Source organism: Pinus tabuliformis, chromosome 4_2 (assembly GCF_031772625.1).
Source record: "Pinus tabuliformis cultivar Carrire ecotype Pingquan chromosome 4_2, CPIR1, whole genome shotgun sequence".
In the NCBI taxonomy this organism is placed as follows: domain Eukaryota; kingdom Viridiplantae; phylum Streptophyta; class Pinopsida; order Pinales; family Pinaceae; genus Pinus; species Pinus tabuliformis.
In genome coordinates this window covers 174,745,473-174,770,433 of record NC_142304.1, presented here as the reverse complement: position 1 = coordinate 174,770,433, position 24,961 = coordinate 174,745,473, and the positions used below count along the sequence as shown (strand labels likewise).

The window sequence follows — 24,961 nt, the reverse complement described above, 5'->3', positions numbered from 1 at the left end:
ATCCAGGTGGAATTTCTCCAAACAATTTCTGGGTCTTGGAGATCTCATGTGCCTTGGCCATTTCAAGGCTAAAGCATACCTGATGCTACCAAAACTCAACAAATAGAGCCCTTCAAGTAGTCTCCACCCTTGGGAAGGATAGAACAACTTACTTCGATGTCGCTGCAAAAGGAAATTGGGTTAAGGCAGGACTCGGTTTCTAGAGATAGCTGCCCCCTTTCTAGTTAATCCAACTTTTAGGCATGGGAACCAATAATCAAGCAGAAATGGAGCTGCAAATAAAACTTACGCTATTTAAGACACTTAACCCCACAAAATGAATTAGATGTTATAAACAAACTGCACAAGGGGAAAGTCTTAGTACCTATATCTATAAAGGCCAAAACCTTTTAAACTTATAAAAAGGTTATCTTTTTAAATATAATACATGGATAATATTCAATTTTCCATAACTGTACAGATTTCTGAAGTATCAAAAGCTCATCAAACAAAATTCTCAACACACCTGAATTGCAAAAATACTGCCAGCAATGTCTCTAGAAAGCATGTCAAATCAAAATATTCTAATTTTACTGTACAAGATCAACACTAATAACTATGCTGCATCACAGGCGTTGTACATAGACATGAGAGCTTTATATGGAAGTATCAAAAGAAAGCATAAATTTTGCCAATGGCAATGATTGCATTAATAAGACAGTGTGAAGACATGAAAATCATCTCCAACAACACTTAATATACAGAGGCTTATGACCACTGAAGATCAACCGATGACCACCTTTGAACAAACTCCAAATCGCAACCTTCAAACATAGAGCCAACATGGCACTTTTTTTTTTCATTCATTTTAGAATAAGAAAGAACAAACCCAACGCTTTCCCCTCAGTCCATGCAAGGAAACGTTTACAGCATAAACTCTACATCATGCTATGTTCTCAGCCAAAGGTTGCAATTAAAAACTTCTTATATATGCTCATGAATTTCGCAATGAAAGCTGCAGGCAAACAAATCAATATTAACCTCCAGAAAGGGAAAATAGCTTCTGTAAATTGAACACAGATAAACACAAGTGTAAAATTCTATGTGAATTATATTGATTTTAATACCACAGATGTTAAGAAACTGGTAGATCTCTCCACCAAAACTTCAACAGAAAAATATTCTGGTCTAGAATACCATGTAAAAGATACTAAACTCGAAACTTTCACATACCATGATTCTTTGTTTGATCAAACATTGAAAGATAATATACCATGTAAAACCATTTGAAATAAGTTGAACAGAAAGATAGTCTCTTCCGTTGGTATTAGACCAATCATAATGGAATTGCAACGTATTCTATACAGAAAGGTAAGCCAGAAACAAGCTGAACAGAAAGGTAGTGCCCTCCATTTCTATTTGACCAATCATAAACAGATCACAACATATGCTGTGCAGATGAGTATGTCGGAAACAAGCTGAACAGAAAGGTAGTGTCTTTCATTGTTATTTCAACAGTCATAACAAGATTAAAACGTATGTTGTACAGACAGATATGCGAGATGGATCCTTGCTTTTGAGTAGGTTGGAGAACATCCTATGAACCCTGGTTATTATTATTCAATAACCAGGCAAGATGAAAGAAAATCTTAAGGGTGAATTATATTGGGCAGAGAGGGAGAGAAAGTTCAGGAGCTTGAACACTCACCGACTCTCTCGAGTGTCATAATTTACTCTCTGTCCTTTTGTCAGGCTGGCCTTGGTTGGCCCTCAGGGGTTGCAGCCTTCCCATCCACAGGGATTTGTGGTTATGGTTCATAAAGATCCAGAAACTATTTTAGTTTTTATTCCTAATTCTGGTGTTTGGTGGTGTATGGTAGCAGTCTTAAAAAAGGTACCCACCAAAGCATTCAGCAGCTTCATTCCTTAAGTTTATCACGAGGTAACACATCTACTATACCAGAGGAAATCCCAATAGATATTTCAATAGCTGGATATGATAATATTTTACTGTCGCTGGAACTAGTCTAGAGGGCATGTCGAAGATCTAGATGAAAGAGGATTGGAAACATCATGGATGGCATTGCCAAATACCCAAAGCTGGACATGGAATCTGTCTTGTTTTCTTAGTTTCATTGCAGAAACATATCAGTTGCTTTTTTCCTAGTGGTCAGCTCCATTGTCTGACTTGGAACCTTCCCGTATATGGTATCTACATACACTGGAGTTATTTTGTCATGAACCTAAGAGGTTTTACAACCCTGAACCTCCTAAGAGAGTTTGTGTTCAGATCATATTGCATGCAAGGACTTGAACAAATGTTGCTTTTTTCCTAGTGGTCAGCTCCATTGTCTGACTTGGGACCTTCCTGTATATGATATCTACATACACTGTGGAGTTATTTTGTCATGAACCTAAGAGGTTTTGCAACCCTGAACCTCCTAAGAGAGTTTGTGTTCAGTTCATATTGTGTGCAAGGACTTGAACAAATGTTGCCATTCAAATAAGGAACAAAATGTTCCACCAATCAGTGAGATATATTAATTTACCCAACACCTATTTCAAATACTAGTATCTTGATCACAAGATAAATGAATGTGCCACTTAAACCCACCAATCCCAGGTTGACACTTTTAACCAAGAAAGGGTGGACAAAAATGGTGAGAATTAATTCATAGGTAAATAAGGCCCAACTTCCACAGAAAATGTAATACCTCAACCACCACCAGCGAATGCCTCAGGGTACTAACAAGTCACATCCCAACTATTGTCCCCTGAGATGTACCTACTCTAACAAGGACAAATGTCAGGATTTAGGAGATCCTCTGACACTGCTTTAGACATTCAGGCCAGCTCTCAGGTCTTGGGGGCTACACACTCAACGAATCGGATATCGTCTTGGAATGCAAAGGCAGGTTCAAGAAGATGCATTGTGGTAGCTTCAAAAAACTAAAAAAGGCTTGGGAGTGACCAACAGGCCAAAACAACATGGGGATTCAATAGATTTTAGCCATAGAAGTGATATTTTAAACCACAAGCACCATTATTTAATTCTGCATGATAAACAACTCAGGGAAAATGGATTTGCCACTAAGGGAGCGTTGTTTATAAGCTTTTTCCGATAACTGCAAACTCCAGGAAGTAGATTTATTGGCCATTTAAACTAGATCCAACGAATCTCATTGAACACCCATGATGCAAATCAACACAATAAATGCAACAGCAATAGTTGGGAGCTTTTATTTTAACAGTGCAGCATAGCTATAACCTGATTTACAAACAAAAAAAACCTTCATTCTAACTTGTAACAGAAATGACACCCAAGCGTTGGGCTGATTTAGCTCTATCCTGGGTTTTTCTTATTACCCATTACATCAACAATGTTCTCAGGAAGAAACAAAATGGCCTTGGGAAAGTTAATTCACCTCTATCCCGTTGAAATTTCAGTCTATGGCAATTAATGCAAAACCAAAATTTCATCTCTTACTAGATGTTTCCCAAATCTGATTCCTATGAACTTTCAGCCTTGGGGTTGATATGAAATATTAATTTGCATCAGAAAACAACAAATGATATTTCACTTCACATCAATCCAGCACACTAGACAGCTCAAAATAAAAGATACCATACATATGCCAACTAGTTTCAGCCCTTAGGGCACACTTATCAAGGAATAAAACCAGATCTGAAAATCACTTTATTAAAGCAGATTTTTCAGCAGAAAATCTGCTCTCATCTTCCAGTTACATATTAAATCACTTAACCATTTCAACTGAATCAGCATGAACAAGTAATGCTAGAAATTACCCAAGCAAGGCAATGCATGTTGAAAATCAAATCTGCAATTACACAATTTTGGACAACTAGAAAATTCATATATATATATATGAAGAAATGAGGTACATGTACATATCACAACTTTATCACAAACTTAGTACAATCTCTAGTTCTGCAAACCCTAGCTACAGAAAATCATTAGAACCGTAGCCAGCACCAAATATAAACAACAAGCTAGCATCAAAATTGGCAAGTCCTCCTTGGCTTCAACACTTCTCTCTGACAAGTATCCCAAATGTCTCCTCTTCTCCTCAATCAAGCATATCAATTAGCACTAGGGTTTCCAAAACACCAATTTTCTTCTCTTATAAGAGATACAAGTAACAAAACAATTGCCTCCTTATCCTCTAGGGTTCTATCAAACCTTAGCATCTTTGTCTCCTAGCAAGTGAAACCTTGACCCTAAAATACCCTTGAACTTCTCCAAGAACCCTAGCACTCCAAAACAAAGGGAGATAATATGATGGACAATACCAAGAGAGAAAGAGGCTAATGCGCTACAAACCTGCCTCACAAGATGATAAAAGAATGAATGTATGAAAGAACTCTCTCCTTCCTGTATTTCCATGAGAAGGGAGGCCAACAATATAAAGTGGCCCTAAACCTCTACAAGCAACCTAACTCTACGCCAATACACTCACAGGTGGAGTGTAGCAACACATGTCAAGCTCCAAGGACAAGACATCCACAAACAAGGAACCAAGGCATGAGCACCCCACAAGACATTCAACACTCCTCCACAAGCCTCCAAAGCTCCAATGCTCCTCCAAACTTGTGAGCTCCTTTGGGTCCACCTACATGACTGCAACCTCAACTCAATTGTCCCCAAGTCAAGTACAAGCCTCCAGGCAATCAATACATGTGTACCCATGCCATCTAGGGCTCAACGACCTCTAGAATACTCAACGCTCCTCCAAATTAAGGTGTCCTCTAAAGGCTCAAGCAACCAACCAACCTCCATTGCACACTACAAGAAGAAACCACTAGTGCAAAACCCAAACCAATTGTGTCTATCGATCATTAAACAACCAAGGATCATCCACACACCACACAACCCACATTACATGAAGCACCCCCAAATAAGTGTAAACACTTTTCGAGTAACCCTAAAAGTTAACTTGTCCAACATTCCTAAAAAATTGAAGTGAAATGCCACACTGGAGATAATTTAACACAAGTGTGTAACAAATAAAGTACGTACTTGTAATAATCTTCATAACACTTAATACACGAAGGCATCCATTGAGGATAAAAATATATATTGAATCTAAGTTGCAAGAAACGCCGAAAGGTTTTGGAGTTTCCGAAACGGGTACGTTTAGAAACGTCACCTCCCAAAAATGGAAATGTCAGCCGAAACGTCATATATGTATATATATATATATATATATATATATATATATATATATAAGTGAATAACACATTATCTTGCAAGAAAAAAAGGAATAAGACCCATAGATGACAATTTAAAAGGAAAAACAAGTTTATATTAACTCTAATAGATGATTACATGAAGGTCGAGTTTCGGCCAAGTTTCGAAGTTTCGGGTACAAGTACAACCCGAAACATCGAGTTCTTTGAAGTTTCATGCAACATAGTATTGAATAGTATATAAAAGAATTGATGAGATGATGGTGTTACAAATGAGGGGGCGCACTTATATACCTAGGCAGGTGCCCTTTCATGGCTAGTCATGCCCTTAGAGACATGCCTCTTCAATAAATAGTTATTGTTTAATTAACCATTATTACATTTATTATTTATTTATATATTTATATTATTTATATATATTTTATTCATAACGTTGCCTTCCCATTTAGAAAATCTTTGTCCTCAAAGCTTACAGATGAAAAGGCTTGATCCTTTTTTTTTGTTTCGAAGGTCTTATCATCTCGAAACTGTTATCTTCATTGATACAAGATGATATGGTCCTCTAAGTGATAAATAGAATTGTTGAACTGAGAATGGATTTGACTATCCTAGATTAATCTTTTGTGGAATGTTGTAGTTACTAGATATTTCAGATTAACTTTTATCACAAGAATGAATTGCGCAGACATTAGTAGTATTCGGAACATATGTCCATTGTTTGTGTTCTGAACAATATTGATGGAGATGTTTGCTCTTGTGATTCGGATGTTGACAAGGAATTCTTGCAATTTGATTTCCCTTAAACATGTTTGTGATGATTCCTTGAGAGCTATTTGATTTCCTTCAAGTACTTGATGTTGTTAATTGTCGGATCTTTACATGAAACCTTTGTCATTTGAATTGTAAGTTGTAACATTTGAGTATGTTCTCACTTTTACTGGTTTGTCATCTTCTCGAATTGTGATGTTCACTAGATCAGTATTCATTCCTTTTTCTTCAACTTGAGTTGTTTCATATGGAGACTTAGATTTTGTCATAATTTCTTCTAGTTTGTTCTCCAATGATTTCTTATCATTTTTAAGTTTCTTGATTTGCATGAGTAGCTTTTAATTGCGATTCTTGATAAGTGAAAGTCCATCGCTTTCTGGATTGTTGGTTTTATTCTTAATGTTCTTCTCCTCATCTTTTAAACTTTTGATTTGTTCTAATAATGTTTAAGGTTCTTTAGACATAAATTCTCTTCTTGTTCTGATAGGCACTTCTTGAGATCGTTCTCTGTGGCCTTAGCTTTCTTGACTTGTTCGAGTAGTTTTTCACTCTGATCCCTAAGGGACACAGATTTTTTGTCTTTACAGGAAATGACTTCTTCAAGCTCTTTCTGCTTCTTGGATATTGTTTTTTTAATTATCTTGAAACATCAATTTCGAAATATCTTTAAAAAAATTTGATGAGGGCATTATCATCTCTGACTTCGTTGTCATGTCTTGGAGTGTGATCAACTTCTTTTTATAAGGAAACATCAAAAAAATTCCTCTATGTTTAACATGAATGTACCCAATTCTTTAAACCAAGGTAGACTAATAATTATGTCAATATCTTTCTTAACCATAGTTACAACACTGAATTGAGAAATGCATTCATAATGATCAATTGCCACTTGTAAATCATTAATTTCATATTCCTTCTGGCCAAAAATATATTTTCTTTCACCAATGCTTGGCTCTTGAATTAATAACTAATTCGCCAAATTATATTGATGTAATTTTTATCGTTGTTTGTGCTAACAACGATATTAATTTTTTCCCTTGGATACTTCCTTTTAATGTAATTAATCTGTGATCCATAATTGAAAAACCTTTGTAAGAAAATCTTCCTTCCTTCATTCCCAAATTAGACTCCATATTCCCTTTGATATATATATATATATATATATATATATATATATATATATATATTCATTGTCAAGTTATTTATTTAATTAAAAGAAAATTGAACGAATTTTTTTTTTAGTTAACCTTACTCTCTTCCTTCAATTTTCTTTTAATTAAATAAATAACTTGACACTTTAATTAATTATATCCCTAGTATCTAACCTATATATATATATATATATATATATATATATATATGACTTTTTCAAAGGGAGGTCGTTAAACTCTTTTAATTCACCCTTGCTGAAAAATAAAGAAATTTGTGATGAGACTTGACCCAATAGTCAGTCACATGGAGCGCAAGTTAATGTGTTGGAAACGATACGAATTTACCCCTTAACCATTCCAGCTCGCCTGCATCTAATAATTTTCGTCGTGAGTTTGTGAATTGTCTGTAAATAGATTGGTGTTTTTGCTCAATTTTATCTAAACAACGAATGTGTATTGCACAAAAGTTCATTCGCCAGTATGAACGATTGAATAAAAAGAATGCAGTTGTATTGAGAAATCTAGGGCACTAGGATTAGGTGATTTCTCTTTGATGATAATTGCTTGTGAATACTTTTTACTTCTTTAGATTAGGTTCTTATTTTACTTATATTATTATAGTGTTCTTTTTCATCAAAGAGCTACCAAACCATGAACAATAAAGAGACAAGAGACACAATATGTAGGTGATCAGCCAAGGCCAAAGCCTCTCCAACTTGAGAGGAAAACCCAAAACGAATTCTTCATCTTATAGAGACTTCAATTGACAGATACCAAGACCAAGACCCTTGACCTAATAACTTCTCCAAGACCAAGTCACAAGGCTTCCTTGTTTTGTTTCTCCTTCCTTAAGTAAACGATGGTCCAACTGATTGCTTCTCCCTCCTCCTCGAATATCCTTTAGATTTCAGCTTCTTGGATCAGACCTGCAACCTTCAGCCTCTTTAGAAACCCCAGTTGCAACACGTGTGATTATAGTTTTAAAAACTAGGTGGCATGAACTAGAAACCAATCAAACCGACCAGTTCATTAGGCAACTGGGTCGAACAGGCAAAAAACCCGGTTTAAGTGGCGGACTATGCCAAAAAATCACAAAAACCGAACCAAACCGATCGCTTTATGACGAAACCAACCGATTTATGGTCAAATCGGTCGGTTCTATCATAAACCGGCTGATTTATTGTCAGGCCAGCTACAGACCCCACAGAATGCAGTTTTCTGAGTTTTGAGGGAAATTTAGGGTTGTTTTCCTCCAAAAATAGCCCCTCCCAGGAAAGCATGCCTACCCTCTCATTTGCCTGACACATCTCAACCCTAGCAATGTTGGCGATTAATGGTAATGTTAAATTCTTAAATTAAAACTAACATTTCCTTTATTTTTCATTTTCATCATTTTGCTTAAATTTTTAACATTGCCATGTTTGAGAGTGGTTTCGACCTCATTGGATTTCACATGGAGAAACTAGAATTTTAGATTTCACTCAAAATTCAGCAGATTAACGATTGTCAGGATTTCTTGGTTTGGGGTTTTGCAATGCTCAACCCTAGCAATGTTGGCAATTAATGGTAATGTTAAATTCTTAAAGTAAAAGTGACATTTCCTTTATTTTTCATTTTCATCATTTTGCTTAAATTTTTAACATTGCCATGTTTGAAAGTGGTTTCGACCTCATTGGATTTCATATGGAGAAACTAGAATTTTAGATTTCTCTCAAAATTCAACAGATTAATGGTTTTCAGGATTTCATGGTTTGGGGTTTTGCAATGTTTACATTTGATTCTATCATGTGTGAGGGTATGAGATTGGCATTTGATCAAGAGCATGAAGCCCTTTAAGAACCTTGATGTTGGTGGCATTGATTGTTGAACTTTGTTGATGTTGGTGGTATTGATTGCTGAACTCCTCTACCACGGCCTTAACAAGAATGTACCCTTCACTCAAAGGAAAACAACTGATTAGGCATGCTAATCTTTTTCTACCACATTAAGGTTGAGAAGATGAACCCTTCCCTCAAACCAAAATCATTGGTTAGGCATGTTAAACTTTTTCAATTTATATCATGTTATAACGTTGAGCAATCCAAGTCTAAAGACTTTGAGCTAGATCATTTTTATGTATCTCTTGTTGATGATCCCATTTCTAGTAGCGTTGAATCAATGATGAGTTTCATGAGCGGCCATGTTGATCAGTGATTTGTAGTTTTGATGTCTATTTTTGCTACTAATACTACTACTACTAAAGTTGTAGAGTAGTTTTAGGAGTCCTCAAAATCTGAGCCATATTATTTATGTAGCTCATGTTGATGATCGCTTGTCTAGTAATGGTGATGAGTTTGATCATGATGAGGATGTTGATTTCTGGTAGCATCAGATGTGCTCTAAGTCTCAAATTTTGCAAGGAGGCTTAGACACATGTATTCCACAATACCCAGAAATCGTTTTTGGAAATTCCACCCAGAGACAATTTTATTAAAATAATTAATTATTTTTAATGGGTGCCTAAGTTTAAATTTAGGAAATTAAAATAATTAAAGGGTATTAATCTAATTGTGGGTGAAACTTCTGGAAGAAGACAGAGATCGAGTCCAAATGATCTGAGCCATTGATTAGAATCTAATCTGGGTCATTGGTTCTCAACTGGAGGATTATAAGAAGCACTCTGATGGGCATTGGGAACATACATTAAGTGGGAGATCAGAAGATCAAATTTCTAAAGAGAGCAGCGCAGCAGTTGCCAGAGAGATTCTTAGTGATTTCTTACAGTGAGGGGCAAGGATAGTTCCGGTTGGAGATTTCTCCTCATCTGAGAATACTCATCAAAGGAGACAGAGAGAGATCTAACAGAGGTAGCGCAAAGCGAGAGAGGCTGACACAGGGCCATGCAGAGGCAGCGAAAAATCCCAAAGAGAATCTATAAATTTGTTGGAGAATCGATTTCCAGAGCAATAAGTCGGGGTGTGAGACCGGGAGGAAGTCGAAGTCTCAAAGGAAAATCGATCAGCCGAGAGGAGTGATGCGGACCCCAGTAGCTGTGACGCTAGGCCTACATAGTGATTGCATAGAGGCAACCAGGGGCTGGCCATTCAGTGGCAGGATCAGCTAGGATCTCCAATGATAGTGTGAGGTAATCTCAATCATCTCTCTGTTAGTAATATTCTCTGTACTGGATAGCCAGCAAGGCATCCAAAGAATGTATTCAGAAAAGCTATTGCATAATAATAAAACCCTCAGTTGTTGCACCGGTTTTCCCACATTGAGTTTTTCCGAGGACATTTGTCCAAAAATAATGGTGTAATGTGTTGTGTATTTCTTTCTTGCTCAGTTTCTTATTTCCGCTTATAAATTTAAATAGTGAAGATTGCAGTTGTATTTACTTCGATATTTACAGTAGAACATCATAAATAACTTGCATGGATTAACAAGTAGAAGAAGTAATATCAGTTCTTGCAGTGGTGATTCGGGGTTCTCAAATTTTCACAGAGGAATGATCATGTTGTTGATCACGGATATGTAGACTTGTAGTAGGTCAGTGGCCCAATAGCTTAGAGCATTGTTTTCAGACTCTAGAGGCCATTGAGAGCCTCGTTGATTATGTATTTTGTTGTTGATATGTATTGCACTCGGTGCCATTTTGATATATTCACCTTTACATGGTATATAGATGAGAAAACCTTGCATATTTTGTCTCTATTGGTTTGGAATCATGGTTTTAAATCTCATAAATAGTATTTTTAATTAAAAACTAATTATTTCATGTATTTTTTTGCAGATTAGTTCATTGAGATATAACCAGTACCGGTTTGGCCAGTTCCGGTTGAAACCCGATTTATTAGGTGGGCCAGTCTGGCCACCGATTCCGGTTTTTAAAACTATGTGTGTGATGAATGTTGACCAACTTTTGTACCTTGTTTTCCTTTATCTGGATGGAAAGACTTCCTTCTATAATTTGGCTTGATGAATACTATGTCTTCTCCCTTTATTTGGCTTCTAGGATAACTTTGCTAGCCTCGACCCATTTCTGCAACAGATGACACCAATTTCCTTCGCATGTGTGAGGTATATTGCCCAAAACAGATCAAAATATTTTCGACTTCTTCTTCTCTTTTCCTCACTTGATGGGAGGTTGCTTCTTCTAGGTTTCCCGCACCTTTTCCTATACTTCAGATCCTTGTTAGAATTGTGTCCTTAGTGAGGTCGATCTCACTCTATATATAGTGATCTGCTCTTTGAAATAAGTCGACTTGTGCCATGGATTAGGCCGACTTGCCATTCTAGACATATCTCCATGTTCTTTTGAGGGCCGTCATGAAGGAGTACTTGTGAGGAGGTTTTGGACTGTTAATGACTCAAACAAAATTATTTTTTACAATATGTAACATGTCTTCAATGCATGACATTGACTCCCTAAACTTTATGACTTGATGCCCCACGATTCAAGCATTACAAAATAATTTTATTTTCTTCTTTACATTAATTACATAAAATCATGATTACACGTCATTATGAAGACCAAACCTAGTTAAATTTTTCAACACTCCCTCTTAACTAGGGAGGTATGCATAATCCATACAAGGTACTTGGACATTCTCAATTAGAAGAATTCTCATAAGAAGAGTCAAATTGGTAACCCATCCGTATAGCATCATATCATCCAACAATGTCACATAGCAAGGCCTTGACTAACAGCTCTATCTCTCCACGAGCTCAATGTTGTAGAGACCAATGATGTATAGGTACCCTCATCATTGTCTCTCTCGGAACATACCCTACCTGGGTTCTCAGAGTGTGTTCCACCAGGACTATTTTTATCTTGGATTCTTGTTAAAATTGGCAACTAGGGCCAAAATCCACATGGCTCATCTTATTTATGACAGATGATATTTTTCTTGGATTCTTCTCTCCGAGAGGTGTAGGATTGATCTAAAGATCATCCGATTCTGACATGCAAAAATGAAGATATGAATTTATTTATATTAAGGACAAACTGTCAAGGTCAACCAACAAGCAAAATAAGCATTCAAACCCCCAACTCATCCTCAGCGTTGCATATAAAAGAAGGAGACCTCAAGCCATTTTATCATCATCTCATCTTCACTAATCTTTCTCTCCTCACTTGATTGCGTACGCAAATCTGGGCAGTTGTCTCTCACATGTGAGAAGGAAGGAGGATCTGTTTAACTGTTTGACTGCGTGGACCAGCGTTGACTAAATTGAAGAACTAATTGTTTGACTGCGTTGACCAAATTGTAGAATTGACTGCATTGACCAGAGATGACCGAATTGCAAAATTGTTGTTTGACCGTGTTGACCTCTTGCATTGATCTGTTTTGACTGCGAATTGGGTGAGGTATCTTCTCCTTGGAAGCACACAAATCTGGGCAGTGAAATCGAGATGATCTGACCTCTCATTTGACCACCATTGACTGCCCTAGGTTTGCCCGCAGTTTGACTTTTGTTGACCATATTTTGACTGGACTTTCTCAAACTGTGTTGGCTTGATTGGGCTTGTTGTTGGAGGCTGAAGTTCACTGGGTTTGACCAAGCTGTTTAGAGGAAGTATTATGCCCTGTTTGACTAGGGTTGACTTTTCTGGTTAGGGATTCTTGCTACAGTCATAAATTATCAGATTTGTAATTTGTACTATCTCTCTCTCTGTTGAACTATTGAAGAATATAAGAAGAATTAATAAAGGGTTTCCCCACATTGGGGTTTGTCCCTGGCTGGTGCCACATCTTGTGTTCTCTTGTCTTGGCTTGTCTTCTACTGTTGATGTTTACGTTCTATATGCATTTTACTATCATGCTGATGTGATTGCTAAACTATATATTTATATTGGGCTAATAAAGAAATTGAAGTAAATTGCTCTTAAGCATAGAACATACCATCGTTCTATAAAATTAACATGGTAGGTGAAGACAAAGCCCAAGCAAGAGTGAAAGAGCAATCACTAAAGACAGTTGGACAAGGACAAAAGGCTCAATGGGTTCCTCATCCCACTTCCTGGCTGAAGACAAGCTCCGTGAAAAGTACGACTATCATGGATGGAAGATGTCTCTTGACTTGACCTTGGAAGAACAAGAAGTGTTGGACTATGTGAAGGGTAAAATCCCTGAGCCTCCTTCAAATGCACCATCTACTGCGAAGACCAAGTACAATAGAGCTGAAGTCAAAGAAAAGAAGATTATCAGAGATTCCGTTAACAAGCGTTTGGTGGCCTACATCTCTGATTTGAACACATCCAAGGGGATCCACGACAGGTTGGTCAACATTTTCAAGGTTAGCGATGCAAATTAAATTTTATTTTTCAAAAATAAGTTGAAGGATATTAAGAAGGAGAAGGACAAGGATATTCAATGCTACTTCGTAAGGACCACTGAGATCAAGAATGATCTACTTTCGATAGGAAAGGTCATTCCTGATAGGGAACTTACTATCACTACCCTTGGAGGACTCCCACCCGAGTGGTATATATTTTGAACCAATTCTCAATAATGATCGAATTCCAGGGTTTGAAGAATTGATGTCGAGATGCATTCAAGAAGAAACAACAATGGTGGAGCAAGAAATGCCTTCTAATAAAAGCAACCCCACTGCTTTCTCCGCTCATGCCGAAAGGAGAAATAATGCAGGGTCTAAAGGTCATTTCAATGGAAAGCCTGGATCTAAAGGTGGAAGGAAGGGTAGGTGCTTTGTTTGCAATAAGTTTGGCCACTATGCAAGGAAGTGTCCAAATAGAAAGAACACATCACATGATGATGATCACAATCATTCCAGGGCAACTTCAACAACAACAATCAAAGGAATGGCAGGTTCAATGGCAAAGGAAAAAGGAATGCAGGACATCAATGAAATGGTCAATCCTCCAAGAAAGCAAGGAACTCCAGGTATGAAGAATCAAATGTTGTTAACAATAAGCAAAAGGAATATTATCTTATATCGGCCCTCTCCATTAACTCTCCACCAAACACTTTGGGGAATTGGCTAATTGATAGTGGTGCCTCAAGGCACTTCACCAGATACAAGGAAGCTCTCTCTAATCTGATAGAGAAGGAGACAAACTTGGAGATTATCCTTGGAGACAATGCCACCTATCCCATGAAGGGAGTAGGGAATGTCACCCTTTAATTGAATCAAGGTAACACGATTCATTTACAAGAAGTTCCATATGTACCTGATCACAAGAAGAACCTAGTGTCCATTTCGACAATTGAAGAGAAAGGGTACAAGGTGGCATTCATCAACGGAAAGGTACGTGTTTGGAAAAGGAATTTTAAAGATGCTTTTACTCTTGGGTTCAGGGTTGACACTTTGTATCAAGTTGGAGGAGGTCCATTGAAAGTTGTGTCTTGCGACACATCTCTACAATATGAACTATGGCATCGAAGCTTTGCCCATCTACATTATAAGGCTCTTCACGATGTGAGACAGATGGTGACAGGGTCGCCCAAGTTCAAAGTAGAGCATGAAGGTGTATGTTCGGGATGTGCCGAGGGAAAATTTACAAGGGGACCATTCCCCTCAAGTAATAGCAATACCACAGATATATTGCAGTTAATCCACTCCGACACATCTAGTATGATGCTCGTAAACTCTTTGGGAAGATATTTATATTATCTCACCTTTACGGCTAACTATTCTCACAAGACCTGGATCTATTTCTTGAAAAAGAAGGATGAAGTGTTCACCTGGTTTCGTCACTTCAAAGCCATGACAAAAAACCAATCCGAGAAGAAAATCAAGATATTGAGGACTGATAATAGGACTGACTAGGAATCAAATGAATTCCATGATTGTTGCAGAGAAGCTGGCATTAAGAGGGAGACTACAACACCATACACTCTTGAACAGAATGGTGTGGTTGAAAGGAAGAATCGTACTATTTTAGAAGTTGTTCATGCGATGCCTCACGATCAAGGGCTTCCGAAGTTTCTATGGGTTGAAGCTGCAAATACCGACGTGTATGTTCAAAACTGATGCCCTCATCAAGCAATGGACTCCAAGACTCCCAAATAAATGTTCACTGGTAAGAAACCTGATGTCTCTCATTTTAGAATTTATGGAAGTCCCATATATTTTCATGCGCTAAAAGAGAAAAGAAGCAAATTGGGTGCGTAAGGGAAGAAAGGAATATTTTGGGCTATAGTGAAAATCCTACAGGATATAGAATTTATGTGGCTGGTCAAAGGAAATTTGAGATAAGTCATGATGTCACCTTTGACAAAAATATGACCCTCAACAAGATCAACAGCCTTCTTATCCCAAGGAAGGACAAAGAAGCTGACACCAGAAAACAGGGTGAAAAAGAGGACGAAACGATGCTTGATGTCGATGAACCTATGGATCCTATTGATCCTCCTCCCCAAGAGCCCTCCTCCCCTAAGAGAAGACCCTCATGGCTTAGGGAGACTCTTGAAAATGCCAAGAGACATATTCCACCAAGGGGGGCTTTTCGTGAGAGCAAGAAGTCGAACAGGTATCAAGGATACTTAACCATCATGAGCACTATCATTCAAAATGAGCCTTCATCATTTGAAGAAGTCGTGAAGCAACAAGTATGAAAGGATGATATGAATGAAGAATACGAGTCAATTATGAAGAATGATGTCTGGGATGTGGTCCCTTGACCCCATGACAAATCAGTTATCACCTCTAAGTGGCTCTACAAAATCAAGCATGGAGCTGATGGAAATGTAGAAAATTTCAAGGCTCGCTTTGTTGCTCGAGGCTTCTCTCAAAAGGAAGGTGTAGATTACGATGAGATATTTGCACTTATTGCCCGATACACTACCATCTGCTCGATCATAGCCCTTGCTGCCTCGCAAGGATGGAACCTACATCAGATGGATGTCAAGAACGCTTTCATGCATGGTTCAATCAAAGAGGAAGTCTATGTGGAACAACCCAAGTGTTTTGAAATTTATGATTGGGAATCTCATGCATGCAGGTTAAAGAAAGCTCTCAATGGTTTGAAGCAAGTACCCCATGTTGGTATGAGAGAATTGATAGCTATCTGATGAAGCTGAGATTCACTAGAAGTGAAGTCGATCCGAACCTTTACTTTAAGGTTGAAGATGATAAACCTTTCATACTGGTACTTTATGTGGACGACCCCTTTCTAACAGGTGCAAACCCTCTCATTCACAAATGTAAGAGGGAGTTGGCTTCTGAATTTGAGATGAAGGACCTAGGACTGATGCACTACTTCCTAGGGTTGGAAGTCTGGGAAAAGCCAAGAGAAATTTTCCTATCTCAAGGAAAATATATTGTGAAGATACTGGAAAGATTTGGGATGGTGGACTACAAGCCTGTGACTACCCCGATGGAACTTAACTTCAAGAAGTTATGTGGTAGTGTTGTCGGACCTAAATTGGGAAATGCCTTTGAGTATCATCAACTCATAGGAGCACTAATGTTCTTGGTGAACTCCCGTCCGGACATATGTTTTGCAACGTTGAGCCAATATGTGGTTGAGCCTCATCAAATACATTGGATTGGTGCCAAGAATCTTATGAGATATCTTCGAGGCACAATCACTCATGGACTGAGATACACTATCGGAGATGTGAGGCTGCATGGTTATTCTAATGTTGATTGGGCTGGCAGTGTGGTGGATCGCAAGAGCACTTCTGGGTGTTGTTTTTCTTTGGGTTCTGCTTTGATATCCTGGATGAGTAGGAACCAAAAATCGGTTTCCTTGAGCACTTCTGAGGCCAAATACATAGCTGCTAGTATGGCCTCTTATGATGTTGTCTGGTTGAGGAAGCTCTTCAGTGAGTTGTTAGACATGTGTTGGATACCACCGTGAACCTCTGCGACACCCAGAGTGGGATCCGATCATTAGAGAATCTTGTGTTTCATGATCGCTCCAAGCACATATATATCAAGTACCACTTTATCCGGGATATGGTACAACGAGAAGCAATAAGGCTCCATCACATTGGGACTGATGAGCAGGTCGTCGATATTCTGACAAAACCCCTGTGGAAGGTCAAGTTCTTAGCCTTCCGAGAACGACTTGGAGTCGTGGAGAGACCCTCTTCTGAGGGTCCTGTATGATATGGACATTAAGCTCTGGGAGGTCCGGGGGACTTGGGGTACTTCTTGGAGTGATGAGAAACCATAGGGTGAGTGGTGCAGCCTTCCCCTAGCGGTTTACTACGTACAGGGTAAGTGGTTTAGCCTTCCCTGTGATCCCCCGTGGCGACATGTAGGCAGGATGAGTGGTCCATCCTTCTCCTACTGAAACATCCTACCCATGCAGTCTGGGACTCATGGAAAGTACCTCTCATATGGCCAATAAGTAGGGAAATGACGATAGGGACCATAGTACTACTAATGGATGCATCATGTACTACCGCACTCCCTATACTAGGATGACTAATATTGATCTGGGATCAATTGGAACTGACTTCGGTTATGTTCCACGAAGGTTCTAAGAACCTTACGTTTCGGGTCGTACCCGTACCCAAAACTCCGAAACTTGGTCAAAACATGGCCGAAACTCGACCATCATGTAATCATCTATGAGAGTTAATATAGACTTGTTTTCCCTTCTAAATTGTCATCTATGGGCCTTATTCCCTTTTTTTCGTGCAAAGATAATGTGTTATTCACTTATTTATTTATATATATTTTTGTATATATACATATATGACGTTTCGACCGACTTTTCTAAATTTGGGAGGCGACGTTTCTAAACGTACCCGTTTTGGAAACTCTGAAACGTTTCGGTGTTTCATGCAATTAAGAGTGGTATGAGACACTCTCTCTTATCTGAAACTGACTTCGAGTCGGTAAAAGTGGTATGAGACACTCTCTTTTATCTGGGACTGACTTCACGTCAGTAGAGAATGGTATGATACATTCTTGATCACTTCTTCTTCTTCATAGTTGAGAAGAGCAGAGCAATGCAAAGCAGTGCATTGATGGCAGAGATAATACCGATTGGAAAATGGAGTTCTCCCTAGTTGAAAGGGAGTGTTAAAAATGGAAACTAGGGCCAAACTCCACATGGGTCATCTTATTTATGACAACTGATATTTTTCTTAGATTCCTCTCTCCGAGAGGTGTAGGATTGATCTAAAGATCATCTAATTCTCATGCAAAAATGAAGATATGAATTTATTTATATTACGGACAAATTGTTAAGGTCGGTCAGCAAGCAAAACAGGGATTCAAACCCCCAGCTCATTGTCAATGTTGCATATAAAAGGAGGAGACCTCATGTCATTTTACCATCATCTCATTTTCACTAATCTCTCTCTCCTCACTTGATTGGGTAAGCAACTCTGGGCAGTTGTCTCTCACACATACGAAGAAAGGAGGATCTATTTGATTGCATTGACCGAATTGCAAAACTGACTATTTGACTGCATTGACCGAATTGCAAAACTGACTGTTGCGTTGACCAAGGTTGACCGAATTGCAAGATTGTTGTTTGACTACGTTGACCTCTAGCATTGACCTGCTTTGACTGCGGATTGGGTGAGGTATCTTCTCCTTGGCAAGCCACAGATCAGGGCACTGAAATCGAGGTGATCTAACCTCTCATTTGACCATCATTGACTGCCCTAGGTTTGCCCGCAGTTTGACTTTCGTTGACCATCTTTTGACTAGACTTTTTCGGATTGTTTTGCGCTGATTGCGCTTGCTATTGGAGGTCGAAGTTCACGGGGTTTGATCGAGCTATTTAGAGGAATTATTTTGCCATGTTTGACCAGTGTTGACTTTTCTGTTAGGGCTTCTTGCTGCAATCATAAATTAGCAGATTTGTAATTTGTACTCTCTCTCTCTCTGTTGAACTATCGAAGAATATAAGAAGAATTGATCAAGGGTTTCCCCACATTGGGGTTTGTCCCTCGCTAGTGCCACATCTTGTGTCCTCTTGTCTTGGCTTGTCTTCTACTGTTTATGTTTCTGTTCTATCTGCATTTTACTATCATGTTGATGTGATTGCTAAACCGGATATTGATATTGGGCTAATAAAGAAATTGAAGTAAATTTCTCTTAAGCATAGAACATACCATCGTTATCTAAAATTAACATGGTATCAGAGTTGAGGTAAAGACAAAGCCCAAGCAAGAGTGAAAGAACAATCACCAAAGACAGTTCGACAAGGACAAAAGGCTCAATGGGTTCCTCATCCCACTTCCCGGCTAAAGACAAGCTCTGCAAAAAGTCTGACTATCATGGATGGAAGATGTCTCTTGACTTGACCTTGGAAGAACAAGAAGTGTTGGACTATGTGAACGGTAAAATCCCTAAGCCTCCTTCAAATGCACTGGCTGCTGCGAAGACCAAGTACAATAGAGTTGAAGTCAAAGAAAAGAATATTATCAGATATTCCATTGACAAGTGTCTGGGGGCCTACATCTCTGATATGAAAACATCCAAGGAGATCTATGACAGGTTGGTCAACATCTTCAAGGTTAGTGATGCAAATTAAATTTTATTTCTCAAAAATAAGTTGAGGGGTATTAAGAAGGGCAAGGACAAGGATATTCAATCCTACTTCTTAAGGATCACTGAGATCAAGAATGATCTACTTTCGATTAGAGAGCTCATTCCTGACAAGGAACTTACTATCACTACCTTTAGAGGACTCCCACCCGAGTGGTATATATTTAGAACCACTATTCTCAATAATGATCGAATTCCAGGGTTTGAAGAATTGATGTCGAGATGCATTCAAGAAGAAACAAGAATGGTGGAGCAAGAAATGCCTTCTAATAAAATAAACCCCACTGCTTTCTCCGCTCATGCCAAAAGGAGAAATAATGCAGGGTTTAAAGGTCATTTCAATGGAAAGCCTGGATCTAAGGGTGGAAAGAAGGGCAGGTTCTTTGTTTCCAATAAGTTTGGCCACTATGCAAGGGAGTGTCCAAATAGAAGGGACACATCACATGATGATGATCGCAATCATTCCAGGGGAAACTTCAACAACAACAATCAAAGGAATGGCGAGTTCAATGGCAAAGGAAAAAGGAATGCAGGACATCAAGGAAATGGTCAATCCTCCAAGAAAGCAAGGAACTCCAAGTATGAAGAATCAAATGTTGTTAACAATAAGCAAAAGGAATACTATCTTATACCGGCCCTCTCCACTACCTCTCCACCAAACACTTTGGGAAATTGGCTAATTGATAGTGGTGCCCCAAGGCACTTCACCGGATAAAAGGAAGCTCTCTCTAATCTAATAAAGAAGGAGACAAACTTGGAGGTTATCCTTGGAGACGATGCCGCCTATCCCACAAAGGGAGTAGGGAATGTCACCCTTCAATTGAATCAAGGTAAACGATTCATTTGCAAGAAGTTCTATATGTACTTGATCACAAGAAGAACCTAGTGTCCATTTTGGCAATGGAAGACAAAGTGTACAAGGTGGCATTCATCAACGGAAAGGTACGTGTTTGGAAAAGGAATTTTAAAGATGCTTTTACTCTTGGGTTCAGGGTTGACACTTTGTATCAAGTTGGAGGAAGTCCATTAGGAGCCATGTCTTGCGATACATCCCTACAATCTGAACTATGGCACTGGAGCTTTGCCCATCTACATTATAAGGCTCTTCCCGATGTGAGACAAATGGTGACAATTATGCCCGAGTTCAAAGTAGATCACGAAGGTGTATGTCCGGGATGTGCTGGGGGAAATTACAAGGGGACCATTCCCCTCAAGTAATAGCAAGACCACAAATATAATGCAGTTCATCCACTCCGACATATCTAGTATGATGCCTGTAAACTCTTTGGGAGGATATTTATATTATCTCACCTTTACAGATGACTATTCTCGCAAGACCTGGATCTATTTCTTGAAAAAGAAGGATGAAGTGTTCACCTGGTTTCGTCACTTCAAAGCCATGATCGAAAACCAATCCGAGAAGAAAATCAAGATATTGAGGATTGATAATGGGACTGACTAGGAATCAAATGAATTCCATGATTGTTGCAGAGAAGCTGGGATTAAGAGGGAGACTACAACACCATGCACTCCTAAACAGAATGGTGTGGCGGAAAGGAAGAATCGTACTATTGTAGAAGATATTCGTGTCATGCTTCATGATCAAGGGCTTCCGAAGTTTCTATGGGTCGAAGCTGCAAATACCGCTGTGTATGTTCAAAACCGATGCCCTCATCAAGCGTTGGACTCCAAGACTCCCGAAGAAATGTTCATTGGTAAGAAACCTAATGTCTCTCATTTTAGAATTTTTGGAAGTCTCGTATATTTTCATGTGCCGAAAGAGAAAAAAAGCAAATTGGGTGCATCGGGGAAGAAAGGAATATTTGTGGGCTATAGTGAAAATTCTAAGGGATATAGAATTTATATGGTTGGTCAAAGGGAAGTTGAGATAAGTCATGATGTCACCTTTGATGAAGATATGGCCCTCAACAAGATCAACAAACTTGCTATCCCAAGGAAGGACAAAGACGTTGACATTGGAAAATAGGGTGAAAAAGAGGACGAAACGATGCCTGATGTTGATGAACCTATGGATCCTATTGATCCTCCTCCCCAAGAGCCCTCCTCCTCTAAGAGGAGACCCTCATGGCTTAGGGAGACTCTTGAAGATGCCGAGAGACATATTGCACCAAGGGGGACTTTTCGTGAGAGAAAGAAGTCGAACAGGTATCAAGGATACTTGACCATCATGAGCACTATCATTCAAAATGAGCCTTCATCATTTGAAGAAGTCGTGAAGCAACAAGTATGGAAGGATGCTATGAATGAAGAATACGAGTCAATTATGAAGAATGATGTCTGGGATGTGGTCCCTAGACCCCAGGACAAATCAGTTGTCACCTCGAAGTGGCTCTACAAAATCAAGCATGGCACTGATGGAAGTGCAGAAAAGTTGAAGGCGTGCTTTGTTGCTCGAGGCTTCTCTCAAAAGGAAGGTGTAGATTACGATGAGATATTTGCACCTGTTACCTGATACACCACCATCCGCTCGATCATAGCCCTTCTTGGCTCGCAAGGATGGAACCTACAACAGATGGATGTCAAGACCGCTTTCATGCATGGTTCGATCAAAGAGGAATTCTATGTGGAACAACCCAAGGGGTTTGAGGTTCATGCCCGGGAATCTCATGTATGCATGTTGAAGAAAGCTCTCTATGGTTTGAAGCAAGCACCCCGAACTTGGTATGAGAGGATTGATAGCTATTTGATGAAGTTGAGATTCACTAGAAGTTAAGTCGATCTGAAACTTTACTTTAAGGTTGAAGATGATAAACCTCTCATATTGGTACTTTATGTGGACGACCTCTTTCTAGAAAGTACAAACCCTCTCATTCACAAATGTAAGAGGGAGTTGGCTTATGAATTTGAGATGAAGGACCTAGGACTGATGCACTACTTCCTAGGGTTGGAAGTCTGGGAAAAGCCAGGAGAAATTTTCCTATCTCAAGGAAAATATATTGTGAAGATACCGGAATGATTTGGGATGCTGGACTACAAGCCTGTGACTACCCCAATGGAACTTAACTTCAAGAAGTTATGTGGTACTATTGTCGGACATGAATTTGGAAATGCCTCTGAGTATTGTCAACTCATAGGAGCAGTGATGTTACAGGTCAACTCCTGTCTGGGCATATGTTTTGCAAGTAATACGTTGAGCCTCATCATGTACATTGGATTGGTGCCAAGAATCTTCTGAGATATCTTCGGGAAACAATCACTCATGGACTGAAATACACTATCGCAGATGTGAGGCTGCATGGTTATTCTGATGTCGATTGAGCTGGCAGTGTGGTGGACGACAAGAGCACCTGGGTGTTGTTTTTCTTTAGGTTCAGCTTCGATATCCTGGATGAGCAGGAAGCAGAAATCAGTTGCTTTGAGCACCGCTGAGGCCAAATACATAGCAGCTAGTATGGCCTCTTGTGAAGCTGTCTGGTTGAAGAAGCTCTTCAGTGAGTCGTTTGGACATGTGTTGGATACCAGTGTGATCCTCTACGACAACCAAAGTGGGATCCGATTATCAAAGAATCTCATGTTTCCTGATCGCTCCAAGCACATAGATATCAAGTACCACTTTATCCGGGATCAATGTTTTTAAAACCGGAACCGGTGACCGGACCGATCCACCTAATGAACCGGTTTACCAACTGGAACCGGTCTAAACAGCACTGGTTTGGTCTAAACGAACCGGTTTTAAAAAATACATTAAATAATTATTTTTTAATGAAACAAAACTATTTCTAAGATGTAAAACCATGATTCCAAGCCAATAGAGACAAAATATGCAAAGTTTGCTCATTTAAATACCATGTAAAGGTGAATATATCAAAATGGCACCGAGTGCAATACATATCATCGACAAAATAGCAAAATACATAAGAAATGAGGTTCTAAATGGCCTATAAAGTTCAAAAACAATGCTGCAAGCTATGAGGCCATTGGCCTACTACAAGTCTACGTTGTACACATGATCAATCATCAAGTTCATCACCACTACTAGACACAGGATCATCATCAGGAGCTACATAGACATCATCTGGTTCAGAGTCTGAGGATGCCTCAGCGTGATCTGCAACCTCAGTATCAATGCCCCCAATGACAATAGAAGTGGACCTAATGGAAGCACGAGTTTGTCGACCTACATGACTAGTGCCTTCCATTGGTTCTTTGCCTTTCCTTGATGCTGCTACTGATCCTGGTTCTGATGCCACCACATAATCTGCTTCATCCCCTGCTAAAGCCATGTCGATATCAAAATCAGCCTCAAACACAGGTTCTTCAGTCTCCTCCACCCATTCTGATGTTGGATCAATACCGTCCAACACAATGGGATCTAGATCAGGAGTTGTGCTCATCATTTGGAGCTCCGATTGCATTTATTGTTTACCCCCAAACCATGAAATCCTGAAAACCATTAAGTCTGTTGAATTTTGAGGGAAATCTAAAATTCTAGTTTCTCCATATGAAATCCAATGAGGTCGAAACCACTCTCAAACATCCTGAGTCATTTCATGGTAATGTTAAAAATTTAAGTACAAGGATGAAAATGAAAATTAAAGGAAATGTCACTTTTACTTTAAGAATTTAACATTACCATTAATTTCCAACATTGTTAGGGTTGAAACACCCTTAGTTTCCCCCCAAAACCCCTAAAACACAGTCAAAAATATGCCTTTTTAACTTTACAGTGGGCGTGCCTAAAACCGGCCGGTTTAGGACAGAACCGGCTGTTCCCTCCTAAACCGACTGGTTTTCACCGGTTAGGGTAAAAAAATGGCGAAATAGCCTTTCAAACCGGATTTTTTGACCGGTTTAGACCGGCGGCCTTGCTAACCGGCCGGTTAGATCGGTAACCAGTTTTTAAAAACGGTTTTTAAAACACTGTCCGGGATATGGTACAACGAGGAGCAATAATGCTCCATCACATTGGGACTGATGAGCAAGTCGCCAATATTCTGACAAAGCCCTAGGGGAAGTTCAAGTTCTTAGCCTTCCGAGAATGACTTGGAATCGTGGAGAGACCCTCTTTTGAGGGTCCTGTATGATATGGACTTTGAGCTCTGGGAACTCCAGGGGGCTTGGGGTACTTCTTGGAGCGATGAGCAACCATAGGGTGAGTGGTTCAGCCTTCCCCTGTGATACCCTGTGGCGACATGTAGGCAGGATGAGTGGTTCATCCTTCTCCTACTGAGACATCCTACCCATGCAGTCTGGGACTCATGGGAAGTACCTCTCATCTAGCCAATGAGTAGGGAAATGAGGATAGGGACCATAGTATTACCGATGGACGCATCGTGTAATACTGTACTCCCTATGCTAGGATGATTGATATTGATCTAGGATCAATTGGAACTGACTTCAGGACTTAAGAGTGGTATGAGACACTCTTTTATCTG

General features: G+C 39.2%; 1 protein-coding gene across 1 annotated transcript in view; it reads right to left on the bottom strand.

Moving 5' to 3' along the window:
• Positions 1 to 654: 654 nt before the first annotated feature.
• EMB2775 (ATPase family associated with various cellular activities (AAA)) overlaps positions 655 to 24,961 on the bottom strand; it is a 240,541-nt gene continuing 216,234 nt past the window's right edge. The window contains exon 11 of the mRNA XM_089428399.1: positions 655 to 994. Coding sequence (XP_089284525.1) covers positions 936 to 994 — 59 coding nt within the window. The 3' untranslated portion in view covers positions 655 to 935. The remainder of the gene's footprint in view (positions 995 to 24,961) is intronic.